A 14,189-nucleotide genomic window follows, 5' to 3' on the forward strand; every position below is an offset into this window, starting at 1 on the left:
GGTTAAGCATCGACTCGATTTCAGCTCAGGTCATGATCTCATGGTTCATGGGATCAAGGCATGGGTTAGGCTCTGCACTGAAAGTGTGGCACCTGCTTGAGATTCTCTCTCTACCTCTCTCTTTGCCCCTGCCCCACTCACACGTGTGGGCACACACTCTCTCAAAATAAATAAACTTAAAAAAAAAGAGGCCTTAAAAAAAAAAACAGACCCATGTATATGCTGCCTATAAGAGACTCGGTTTATTTATTTATTTTTACTTATTTTTAATTTAGATCCAAGTTAGTTAACATACAGTGTAATAATTTCAGGAGTAGAAATTCATGATTCATCACTTACATATAACACCTAGTGCTCATCACAACAAGTGCTGTCTTTAATGACTCTCACCCATTTAGCCTATCCCCCCACCCACCATCCCTCCAAACCTCAGTTTGTTCTCTATATTTAAGAGTTTTTTATGGTTTGCCTCCCTCTCTGTTTTTATCTTACTTTTCCCTCCCTTCCCCTATGATCATCTGTTGAGTTTCTCAAATTCCACATTTGAGTGGAATATGATACTGCTTTTCTCTGATTGACTTACTTCACTTAGCATAATACACTCTTCCATTCACATTGTTGCAAATGGCAAGATTTCATTCTTTTTGATCAGTATTCCATTGTGTGTGTGTGTGTGTATATATATATATATATACACACACATTATATACCACATCTTCTTTATCCATTCATCAGTTGATGGACATTTGGGCTCTTTCCATGATTTGACTGCAGTTGATAGTGCTGCTATAAACATTGGGGTGCCTGTGGCCCTTCGAATCAGTATTTTTGGAACCTTTGGATAAATACCTAGTAGTGCAATTGCTGGGTTATAGGGTAGTTCTATTTTTAATTTTTTGAGGAATCTCCATACTGTTTTCCAGAATGGCTGCACCAGTTTGCATTCCCACCAGCAGTGCAAAAGGGTTCCCTTTTCTCTGCATCCTCACCAACATCTGTTGTTGCCTGAGTTGTTAATTTTAGCCATTCTGACAGGTGTGAGGTGGTATCTCAATGTGGTTTTGATTTGTATTTCCCTGATGATGAGTGATGTTGAGCATTTTTTCATGTGTCTGTTAGTCATCTGGATGTCTTCTTTGGAAAGTGTCTAGTCATGTCTTTTGTCTATTTCTTCACTGGATTATTTATTTTTGTGTATTGACTTTGATGAGTTCATTACAGATTTTGTATACTAACCCTTTATCCAGTATGCCATTTGCAAATATCTTCTCCCATTCTGTCATTTGCCTTTTAGTTTTTTGCTGATTGTTTCCTTCACTGCATGAAGGCTTTTTATCTTGATAAGGTCCTAATAGTTCATTTTTGCTTTTGCTTCCTGTGCCTCTGGGTGACATGTCAAGTAAGAAGTTGGTGTGGCTGAGGTCAAGAGGTTGTTGCCTATTTTCTCCTCTAGGACTTTGATGACTTCCTATCTTACATTTGTTTAGGTCTTTCATCCATTTTGAGTTTATTTTTGTGTATGGTGTAAGAAAGTGGTCCAGGTTCATTCTGCATGTCACACTGTCCAGTTTTCCCAACACCATTTGCTGATGAGACTGTCTTTTTCCCATTGGATATCCTTTCCTGCTTTGTTGCAGATCAGTTGGCCATGTATTTGTGGGCCCATTTCTGGGTTCTCTATTCTGTTCCATTGATCTAATGTGTCTGCTTTTTTGCCAGTACCATACTGTCTTGATGATTACAGCTTTGTAATATAGCTTGAAGTCCAGAATTGTGATGCCTTCGGCTTTGGTTTTCTTTTTTCAACATTCCTTTGGCTATTCAAGGTCTTTTCTGGTTCCATATGAATTTTAGGACTGTTTGTTCTAGTTCTGTGAAGAATGCTGGTATTATTTTGATAGGGATTGCATTGAATGTGTAGATTGCTTTGGTAGTATGGGTAATATTTTAACAATATTTTTTTTTCCCAATCCATTAGTGTGGAATGTTTTTCCATTTCTTTGTGTCTTTTTCAATTTCTTTCATAAGCTTTCTATACTTTTCAGTGTGTAGATCTTTTACCACTTTGATTAGGGTTATTCCTAGGTATTTTATGGTTTTTGGTGCAACTGTAAATGGAACAGATTCCTTGATTTCTCTTTCTGCTGCTTCATTATGGGTGTATGGAAATGTAACCAATTTCTGTATTTTATATCCTGCAACTTTGCTGAATTCATGTATCAGTTCTAGCAGTTTTTTGTGTGGAGTCTTTTGGGTTTTCCACGTAGAGTATCATATCATCTGTAAAGAGTGAAAGTTTGACTTCTTCCTTGCCAGTTTGGATGTCTTTTATTTCTTTTTGTTGTCTGATTGCTGTGACTAGGACTTCCAACACTATGTTGAACAACAGCAGTGAGAGTGGACATCCCTGTCGTGTCCCTGATCTTAGGGGGAAAGCTCTCAGTTTCTCCCCATTGAGGATGATGTTAGCTGTGGGTCTTTTGCATATGGCCTTTATGATGTTGAGGAATGTTCCTTCCATTCCTACTTTCTTGAGGGTTTTATCAAGAAAGGATACTGTATTTTGTCAAATGCTTTTTCTGAGTCTATTGAGAGGATCATTGTGGTTCTTATCCTTTTTTTTTCTTAATGTGGTGTATCACATTGATTAATTTGTAGATATTGAACCAGCTCTTCATCCCAGGAATAAATCCTTCTTGATTATGGTGAATAATTGTTTTCATGTATTGTTGGATCCGGTTTGTTAGTATCAGTTTAGATGTAAGGATACACACAGACTGAAAGTGAAGGGATGAAAAAAGACATTCCATGTAAACGGAAACCAAAAGAAAGTTGAAGTAGCTATTCATATATCAGACAAAATAGAATTTAAAACAAAGACTGTAATAAGAGACAGTGGCATTGCGTAATGATAAAGGGATCATTCTAACAAGAAGATAAGACATTTGTAATATTTGTGCACCCAATACAGGAGCACCTAAATATATAAAGCAAATATCAACAGACCTAAAGAAAGAAATAGCAATAAAAATAATGGTGGGGGACTTTAATACCCCATTTACATCAATGGATACATATGCAGACAGAAAAGCAGTAAGGAAACATTGGCCTTAAATGACATGTTAAATCAGATGTACTTAACAGGTTTTTCGAGAACATTCTATCCAAAAGCAACACAATGCACTTTTTTCCCAAGTTCACCTGGAACACTTTCCAAGATTGTATATCATGCCACAAAACAAGTCTTAATAAATTCAAGAGGACTGAAATATCAAGCATCTTTTCCAACCACAATGGTATAAAACTAGAAATTAGCTACACAAAGAAAACTGAAAATTTCACAAATATGTGGAGAATAAACAACATGCTAATGAACAGCTAGCAAGTCGAAGAAGAAATCAAGAGAAATAAAAATATACTTTTAGATAAACAAAAATGTAAATGTAACATACCAAACTTTATAGGATGTAGCAAAAGCAGTTCTAAGAGGGAAGTTTATAGCGATACCTAACTCAGGAATCAAAAAGAGTCTCATATAGGGATGCCTGGCTGTCTCCGTTGGAAGAGCATGTGACTCAATCTCAGCGTTGTGAGTTTGAGCCCCATGTTGGGAGTAGAGATTACAAAAAATAAATAAAACTTTAAAAAAATCACAAAGAAACAACATGACTTTATATATCAAGGAACTAGAAAAAGAAGAACAAAGCCCAAAATTAGGGGAAGAAAGGGAACAACAAAAATTGGAGTAGAAATAAATGAAGCAGAGACAAAAAAAAGAAAAAAGATCAATGAAACTAAGAGCTAGTTCTTTAAAGATAAAATTCTAAAAAATTTAGTTAGACTCACCAAAAACAAAGAGTACTCAAATAAAAATGAAAGTGGACGGGTGCCTGGGTGGCTCAGTTGATTAAGTGTCCAGCTCTTGATTTTAGTTCAGGTCATGATACACAGTTCGTGAGTTTGAGACCCATGTAGGGCTCTGTGCTGACAGCACGGAGACTGCTTGGGATTCTTTGTTTCTCTCTCCTCTCTCTCTGCCCCTGCTCCCGTCACACTTTTCTCTCTCCAAATAAATAGACATTAAAGGAGAAGAACCAGCATTTCCCAGATGGATTGGATGTCGAACCCCTTGTTTAAGGAAGGAGGGGAGGGAGGGAGGAAGGGGAGGGAGGGAAGAAGGAAGGAAGGGGAGGGAGGAGGGGAGGAAGGAAGAAACGAAGGAAGGAAGGAAGGAGAGGGAGGGAGGAAGATGTGAAAGCAGACGCTTTACAACTGATACCACAGAAATACAAAGGATCACGAGACACTACTGTGAACAATTATGTGCCAATAAATTGGACAACCTAGAAGACATCAACAAATTCCTAGAAATATATAACCTACCAATAATGAGTCATGATGAAATATAAAATCTGAACAGACTGATTACTAGTAAGGAGATTGAATCAGTAATCAAAAACCTCCCAACAAACAGAAATCCAGGACCAGATGGCTTCACTAGTGAATTCTACTAAACATTCAAAGAATGTTCTACTAAACATTCAAAGAATACCAGTCCTTTTCAAATTCTTCCAAAAAGTAGAAAAGAAGGAAACTCCTCCACACTCATTTTGCAAAGCAAGCATTACCCTGACACCAAAGCCAGACAGGGACACCACAAGAAAAGAAAATTACAGGCCAGTATCCTTGATGAACATAAATGCAAAAACCCTCAACAAAATATTAGTAAACTGAATTCAGCAATACACTGGAAAGATCATAACACCATGATCAAATGGGATTTATTCCGGGGATGCAAGGATGGTTCAACATCCATAACTTAGTCATTGTGCTACACCATGTTAACAAAATGAAGGATAAAATCATATGATCATTTCAGTAGATGCAGGAGAAGTATTTGACAAAATTCAGCATCCATTTATGATAAAAAACAAAAAAAACTTCTTAACCAAGTGGGTGTAGAGGGAATGTACCTTAGCATAATAAAGGCCATATGCAACATACCCACAACTAGCATCATACTCAATGGAGAAAAACTGAAAGCATTTCCTTTAAGATCAGGAACAAGACAAGGGATGCTCACTTTTGACACTTTTATTCAACATAGTATTGTAAGTCCTAGTCAGAGCAGTTAGGCAAAGAAAAAGAAACAAAAGGCAAAAGGTTAGAAAGGAAGAAGTAAAACTGTCAGTATTTGCAGATGATATTATATATAGAAAACCCTTAAAGACTCCCATCAAAAAACTGTTAGAACTAATAAGCAAATATAGTTCATTGTAGGATATAAGAAATCAATAAGCAAAAATCAGTTGTGTTTCTAGACACTAATAATGAACTATCAGAAAGAGAAATTAAGAAAACAATCCCATTTGCAGTTACGTCAAAAATGATAAAATACAGGCGCCTGGGTGGCTCAGTCAGTTAAGTGTCTGACCTCAGCTCAGGTGATCTTACAGTTTCTGAGTTTGAGCCCTGCATCGGGCTCTGTGCTGACAGCTCAGAGCCTGGAGCCTATTTTGGATTCTGTGTGTCCCTCTCTCTCTGCCTCTCCCCCACTTGCGTTCTATCTCTGTCTCTCTCTCTCTCTCAAAAATATTTAAAAAAATGATAAAATGCATAGGAATGAATTTCATGAAAATGAGGTGAAAGACTTATATGTTGAAAACTATAAAACATTAAAGAAAGAAATTGAAGACACAAATAAATGGAAAGATATTCCATGCTCATAGGCTAGAAGAATTAATATTATTAAATGCCATACTAGTCAAAGCAGATTCAGTGCAGTCCTTATCAAAATTACAATGGTGGGGCACCTAGATAGCTCAGTCGACTTCAGCTCAGGTCATGATCTCCCAGCTTGTGAGTTTAAGCCCTGCATTAGGCTCTCTGCTGTCAGCACAGAGCCCACTTCAGATCCTCTGTCCCCTTGTCTCTGCCCCTCCCCCCACTTGCACCCTTTCAAAAATAAATAAACATTTAAAAAAATTACAATGGCATTTTTCGTAGAAGGAGAATACCCAACCCTAAAATTTGTATAGAACCGTAAAGGACCCTGAATAGCCAAAGAAATCTTGAGATGAGGAACAAAGCTAGAGGATCACACTCCCTGATTTTCAACTATATTACAGAGCTATAGTAAAACAGTGACATAAAAACACACAAAGATCAATGGGACATAATGCAGAGCCCAGAAATAAACTCATTCATATATGGTCAATTAGCTTACGACAAAGGAGCCAAGAATATATAGCTAGGAAAGAACTGTCTCTTCAATAAATGGTGTTGGGGAAATTGGACAGCCCCATACAAATGAATGAACCTGGACCACTATTCTACACCATAGACAAAAATTAATTTAAATGAATTGAAGAGTTAAGCCTAAGACCTGAAACTCCTAGAAGAAAACATAGGCAGTAAGCTCCTTGACATAGGTCTTAGCAATGATTTTTTTAATCTGACAGCAAGAGCAAATGCAACAAGAGCAAAAAGAGACATTAGACTACATCAAACTAAAAGGCTTCTGTCCAGCAAAGAAAACCATCAGCAAAATAAAAAGGCAACCTACCAAATGGGAGCAAGTGTTTGCAAATCATGTCTCATAAGGGGCTAATGTCCAAAATATATAAAGAACTCCTGCAACTCAATAGATTAAAAAGAAAACCTTACAGACAATCCAATTAAAAAATTGGTCAAAGATCTGAATAAACATTTTTCCAAAGAAGACACAGAATTGGCCAATAGGTACATGAAGAGATGTTCTGTATCGTTAATTATCAGGGAAATACCAAAACTTATCATGAGATGAGATAATACTTCATACCTATTAGAATGGCTAGAAGCAAGTGTTAGCGAGGATGTGAAGAAAAGAGAACGCTTGGGCACTATTGGTGGAATGTAAATATGTCCAGCCACTAGGGAAAACAGTATGGATTTCTTAAAAAAATTACAAATAGAACTATGACATGATTCAGCAGTTCTACTCCTGGATAGTAAGTGGAAGAAAACAGAAACATTAACATGGGAAGATAAACCTTATTCGTTGCAGCATTATTTACAATAGCCAAGATATGGAAACAACTTAAGTTTCCATCAGTGGGTGAATGGATAAAGAAAACGTCCTGTATATATAGAGAGAGTGGAATGTTATTTAGCCATAAAAAAGAATGAACATCTTGTCATTTGTGACAACATGGATGGACCTTGAGGGCATTATCCTAGTGAAATAAGTCAGAGAAAGATAAATAACATGATCTCTCCTGTATGTAGAATCTAAAAGTAAATAATAAAATCAATCTCATAGATACAGAAAACAGAGAGGCGGGGTTTGCGGGGCGGGGGGGAGAAATGGGTGAAGTGTTTTGTTTGTTTTTAGTTTAAGTAAATTGAATTATTCTTTATTTTTAAAATTATAAAAATTTTAAGTTGTGATTATAGTTATTGTGATTCTGCTTTTTTAAAAAGTTCTTTTTATTTATTTTATTTATTTTTTAAAGAATATTAACTTAAAAAAAATTTTTTTTAATGTTTATTTATTTTTGAGAGAGGCAGAGACAGAATGCCAGTGGGTAAGGGGCAGAGAGAGAGGGAGACACAGAATCCGAAGCAGGCTCCAGGCTCTGAGCTGTCAGAACAGAGCCCGACACGGGGCTCGAACTCACGAGCTGTGAGGTCATGACCTGAGCTGAAGTCGGACACTCAACCGACTGAGCCACCCAGGCACCCCTAAAAAAGTTCTTTTTAAAAAAGAGTTCTTATTTTTTAGAGATCTTATTAAAATAATTTATAAATAAAATTATGTGTCTAGAATTTGATTCAAGATAGTGGTAGGGGGCCACCTGGGTGGCTCAGTCAGTTAAACATTCGATTTCGGCTCAGGTCATGATCTTAACTGCTGTAAATTCAAGCCCTGCATCCGGCTCTGTGCTGACAAGCTCAGCCTGCTTCGGATTCTGGGTCTCCCTCTCTCTGGCCCTCCCCAGCTCATGCTGTGTCTCATTCTGTCTCTCAAAAAAAAAATGTTAAAAAAAAAAAAAAAAGATAGTGTTAGGGATGCTTGCTGAATATAGATGAAATTGTATGATGGACATAAGGATTTTCATTATGCTGTTTTTTCTGTTTTTATTTATGTTTGAAGTTTTTCAGATTAAAAAGTTTTTTAAAAGAGAGAAGGGAAAATGTTTATCACCAATAGAATGTATACCATAGTTAGGAAAACCCTAGTCTGTGGAATATTGGATTGAAATGATTTTGTCAAATTATATTCCTTAATTTATGGACCACACACTCTTGAGAATTTGATGAAACTATGGTTTTTGTCTCTAGAAAAATGGACATAAACACAAACTTTGGAGTAAATTTCAGTTTTACAAAAAACTGAAGGTCATTCATAATTCTTGTAGAGCTTTAATTCTCTAATGAGGTCTCCTGACCAACAGCATCAGTATCACTTGAGATTTTTTAGAAATGAAGATTCTTCTGCCCTACTAAACCAACTGACTCAAAGTCTCTGGAGGTGGTACCTAAAATCTATGTTTTAACAATTTTTCCATATGATTGTGATGCACACTGAAATTTGAGAATTTGTTTGTATTCTTGCTGCTTGTGTATACATATCAATCGCTTGGGGATCTTGTTAAAATACATATTTGATAGAGTCGGTTTGGTGTGGGCCTGAGCTTTTCATTTGTAACAGGCACCCGTGTGGCGATGATGCTGGTCCTCAGACCATACTGTGAGTACCACGGTTCTAGCTCTATAGCTTAGAAGTGTTATAAATCTCATATATCTTCCTAGAAAAAAATTTGAGTATTTCTAATATGCTTGTTTAAAAACTATTGAACATACAGAAATACTCATATATTTTACACATTTTTGTAAAACAAAAAATAGAGATTTTGAAAAGTTGAAGAAAAATAAGTAGAAGTTAGAATTTGTAATGTTTTCTAATTTCATCTCCTTGGATTTTCCTGTACAACTAAATTTGGAAACCATTGTTCTAAGGACTCCCTGTTTTCTTTCTTCATTTTTCCCGCTATATATTTTGTGAATATTTACTTTTTTTTTTTTTAATTTTTTTTTCAAAGTTTATTTATTTTTGGGACAGAGAGAGACAGAGCATGAACGGGGGAGGGTCAGGAGAGGGAGACACAGAATCGGAAACAGGCTCCAGGCTCCGAGCCATCAGCCCAGAGCCTGACGCGGGGCTCGAACTCACAGACCGCGAGATCATGACCTGGCTGAAGTCGGACACTTAACCGACTGTGCCACCCAGGCGCCCCTGAATATTTACTTCTAATCTGTGCCTTATATTTTCATTTTTTAACTGTGTCTTCAGAGCAGAAGTTCTAAATTTTAATAAGGTCTTATTTGTCATTTTTTCTTTATGATTTGTGGTTTTTGTGTCTTATATGAGGAATCTTTGCCCAAATCAGAATCACAAAGATTTTTTTTCCTACAGAGATTTCCTCCTATGTTTTTTTTCTAGATATTTCTGGATAATTGTGCACACCTTATGTTTTACATCTAGGTTCATAATTCATTTTTTAATTTTTGAATATGGTCAGAGGTATAGATAGATCAAGGTTTATTTTTTATATGTAAATGTTCAGTTCTAATACTGTTTCTTGAAAAGATTATTCTTTCTTCATTGAATAATCTTGGCACGTACATCAAAAATCAAGTGACCAGGGGCGCCTGGGTGGCTCAGTCAGTTAGGTTTCTGACTTTGGCTCAGGTCATGATCTCATGGTTCATGACTTTGAGCCTCACTCACATCAGGCTCTGTGCTGACAGCTCAGAGCCTGGAGCCTGCTTTGGATTCTGTGTCTGCCTCTCTCTCTGCCCCACCACCCATCTTGTGCTCTGTCTCTCTCGGTCTCTCAAAAATGAATAAATGTTAAAAAAAAAAATTTTTACTAAAAAAAAAAAAATCAAGTGAGTATATATGTGGGGGTCTATTTCCAGACTCTGCTCCATGATCTTTAGAGCTCTCCTTTCACCAATATCTCACACTCCATTGGGGTAACTATGTGCTATATCTTTAAGTTAGATAGTATGAGTCTTCCAGCTCTGTTCTTTCTCCCTCATCTTAAACTCTTTCATTCTTTCAAATATTATTTGCATAAAGGTATTACATTATTTGTTGACGAGTAAATCTTGTTCCCTAAATATCAGTTGTACTTAGAATAATATGAACTATTTTTTTTAATTAATTTTTTCTTTTAGTTTTTTTTTTCTTTGAGATAGAGAGGGTGTGATGAGGGAGGGGCAGAGAGAGAGGGAGAGAGAGAGAATCCCAAGCAGGCTCTGCATTCTCAGCACAGAGCCCGATGCGGGGCTCAAACTCATGAACCATGAGATCATGACCTGAGCTGAAGCAAGTGCTAAACTGATTGAGTCACCCAGGCACCCCAGAATAATACAAACTTTGACATATTGCCAAGTATATTAGAAAATCTTGAGGGTATTACTTGTATACAGACATTTGTTCAAAGTAAAAACCTTTTTCTCTCTCTTGATGTCACTGTGGCCATTATGCAACTGGACAAATGCAGTTGCTATTAAGTTTTTTAAACTTGCAGGAAAAGCTATTCAGTGAGCTGACAAAATGTTCATTATATTTAGTTTTCCTGTTGGTTGGAAGTCAGAAATGGCTATTGTGGTGGCATACTGAAATTATAGAAAGAGAAAATTCATAGATTGTGGTCTTAAATTTCTGTTTTCTCCTTCTCTTAGGGATGATAGAAACAGCACAAGTGGATGAGAGAGCAAAAGGCAATGGCTCCAGTCAACCAGGAGCCACAAGGCGGGGTGTACAGATTATTGATGATGAACCTCAAGCCCAGAGCGGTGGCGGAGGGTGCTGTTCTTCTGGATAACTGATCACACTTAAGAGATTAAACAAACAAACTGTGGATCATTGCCCTCAACATGAAGACTGCCATATTCCAAGTCACATTATTTTACCAATGGAATTATAGAATTAACAGTATTTTAAATTACGTTTATAACACTGCAGAGACCTTAAGTGCTAAACTTAGTGGAGTTTGTGACCAGAGAATTGGCATTTTTCTACAAATGTTAACAAAGCAATTACCAATGGCCTTTTTACATATTTTTTTCTTTAATAAGGAATAATATGCATGTAGAAAAGACCTACTTAAAGGCTTCATTTATATTCTTTTAAATCAAATCTTTATTTAATAACTTATATATGTTGTTGGAATGGTATACATTTTTGCAGCCCTTTGTATTTTGTGGTAGTTTGAATTGTATCACTTCTAAACAGCAAACTGTTTTTGTTTTCTTTTTTTTTTTTTTTAAATTAGCAGATACCTGAAGTACTATTTTTGCAGGGTTTGCACAGGCCCCTTAACTGTCTACTACTTTGATATAATCTATATACAACCTGTATGCTGAGCTGGTAAAATACATTGTAAAATTACATATTAAATATTTTATCTGCTTTTACAAGCGCAAGGTGCAAAACTACATACAGTAGTCTCATTGATGACTGTAAAGTGAATTAACATTTGGTGATAATGCCTAAGCTTTTTGACTCTGACATAAAGATCATAGCTCCCCTTCACTTTTGTCTTAACTTGAAAGTGGCGTGTTTCAATTTTCACATATACTTTACTTGAATTATTGCTGTTGTCATATTTTTGCCTCTGTAAGTCTTTCTGATGATTGAACAACAGCATTTGCCTTTTGGTTTGTTGGGGTTTGGGGGGGCTTTTTTTGTTTGTTTTTATTTTTGTTTGGGGGGGATTTTTTTTGGATAAAAGAGATGAATTCTGCTGATTTTGTTTTAGAGTGGTTACCTTAGAAGTATTTGAGTGGAGCATGCTGAATTTCACTTCTGCAATGGCTTTAGTTTTCTCTTAGGCTTTATATGAGATGGGTTCACTGGTGTCAGAAGAGAGGAAGAGGTACCAGACAGTTGCCACTCACCAAGACTCATTCATACAGCATGTTAATGGGTAGTTCATGCTCCTGGGGCAGCACTTTTAAATCCTTTGTGAGCAAATTGTATTTGTTCATTGCTTGCCAGAGATGAACACAGAAAAGTTTGTTCCATTTTATAAGAGCTGTCCTGAGTTTCTGTGAAGGGAAACATTTCATGTAATGCGGTTATAGCAAACACTGGAAAGATTTATTATAAAATTATATTCTTGTATACTTTGTAAATTAGTCTCATTAGGTTTTTTTTTTTTTTCCTAAGCATAGGACTGAACTTAAATTTGTTAATTTTAATAGAATCAGACAGTGCTCACAGAAGGATCACAAATTGTGGAAATTAACATACATTGTTCTTGTTCTAATATATATATTTTTCCATTTCTGTCATGCTTGGAAAACTAGTAAATGTTATGTCTAAGATAAAATGGAATGGTTCCTGGATTTACTTCTTACAAGAAGCAGTAGTATGCAATAAAGTCGTTGGCATGAGCAATTAAGAGGATGTAAAGAGGTTATAGTTACTAAAGAAGTACTACCATATTTTTAAGAGCTTAAGGTTTCCCAAATGGGTTTAAAGTTGAATGGATTGACACCTTTATGCTATGCTGTTAAAATTTTAACTTAGTATTAAGGGTTCTGTGAGCCCTCACTTTACCTTCTTTAGTTCCTCTCCTTCCCAAACTCAACACACTGTTCTCTCTGTTGTGTGTGTTTGGGGAGGATGGTATGGGAAGAGTCAGAGAGATAAGCTAACATTTGTTTTATTTTGTTTTGTTTTGTTTTGTTTTGTTGATTGTATAGTCTCTCAGTTTCCTATGAAGTTTGTGTTTATGCAGGGCATCATGGGAGACCAGAGGAATCATGAGTATAAATACAGGAAAAATTGTTTTTGCTCTTCTGGTTCTTCCACAGGTAGTAAAGAAAGCCTTGCCATTTCTACTATCGTACGTGCAGATGGGAAAGAAGCTCTTGTTCAGAGTGAACTGTTTTTTAAACTAATGAGAGATGAAATTGAGCTTGATTTCAAAAAGTAAAATCATAAAGCCTGATAATTGAAGAGTTGTACTCTCAATTTTTGACCCTATGTTAATGATATTAAGTCCAGATAAGAACCTCTGCTCCAAAGTTGCCAGATAATTATTGATGGGGTACAACCACTCTCCATATATTTTTTTCTTTACTCTCCCTTAGTTTCTGTCTATCATTCTTAACCTCAAGCATTTCATTCTGTTTTTCACCTTGTAATTTAAGCTAATTCAATAGCAACAATAAATAATAGGGAATACCTGTCCTTGCTCTAAAGTCTGACAGTTCTCTAGGTAGGATGAAGGAGGAATGAAAGAGGACCAGCCAATTGCAGTATGTGCATAAAGGAGAGATAAAGAGATGAGAAACTAAGGCTGAGGAAATTTCTCTGATACTTTCTTCACTTCTTTAACATACTTTTGTGTTCCTGTCCTTATGAATTGTACTATTAGGAAGAAGACATGAGTTGTTGTATTGTATATTAAAAGTAGTAGGTAGGTAGAACCAATATATTTTTCAGCTAGTAAGTGTATACATTTAGTATATATAATTAAAAATTGGTATAAGATAGTCATTAAAAATACCTGAATATTATGTTAAAAGTATACAATCGTTTCTGTAATGATGATGAGTATTCTGCATCTCGTTTTGCTTTGTGATTATAGAGGAAGATCATTGTTTTTAAAAATGTATATTGCAACAATTTGGGGGTAAACAGCAATCTCAAAAAAAAAAAAAGCATCATGTGATTGTATGAAATATGAGTGTTTGAATTTGTTTTGTTCTGGGGAAAATCACCTGAAAACACCCTAAAGCTATGGCTGTTATAGCTAAATTGAAGTCCTTTTTTTTTGTTTGTTTTTAATATTAGCTATATGTTATTAATGATTACATTTTATTTGGCATTAGAGTAAGAAAGAAGAATGATATAGGTTTTCAGCAAGAAAAGATAAAATTTGGGATATATGACAGGAGGTTAGTGAGGAGTAGACTAGAAGTCAGATATGAAAGTCTACAACCTGACATTTTTATAATTGTTTTGAAATACATTATCATGTCTAAATAAGGCAAGTTATGCATTGTACCAAATATTTAGAACATACACAAAATGAATTGGCATACTATGTAATATGATTTGCAATTTTCTGTATTGTAAATGCTACCAGGAATCTAGATCATTGATGTTATCTCCAAATAATAGA

General features: G+C 35.8%; 1 protein-coding gene across 1 annotated transcript in view; it reads left to right on the forward strand.

The window, feature by feature from the left end:
* RAB21 (RAB21, member RAS oncogene family) overlaps positions 1-13,746 on the forward strand; it is a 42,311-nt gene extending 28,565 nt beyond the window's left edge. The window contains exon 7 of the mRNA XM_047065067.1: positions 10,735-13,746. Within this exon, the coding sequence (XP_046921023.1) occupies positions 10,735-10,877 (143 nt within the window). The 3' untranslated portion in view covers positions 10,878-13,746. The remainder of the gene's footprint in view (positions 1-10,734) is intronic.
* The last annotated feature ends 443 nt before the right edge of the window (positions 13,747-14,189 follow it).

The sequence above is a fragment of the Lynx rufus genome, unplaced genomic scaffold, assembly GCF_022079265.1.
Source record: "Lynx rufus isolate CCGP_SWC_20201006 ecotype Redwood Valley unplaced genomic scaffold, mLynRuf1.p SCAF_7, whole genome shotgun sequence".
Classification (NCBI taxonomy): Eukaryota; Metazoa; Chordata; class Mammalia; order Carnivora; family Felidae; genus Lynx; species Lynx rufus.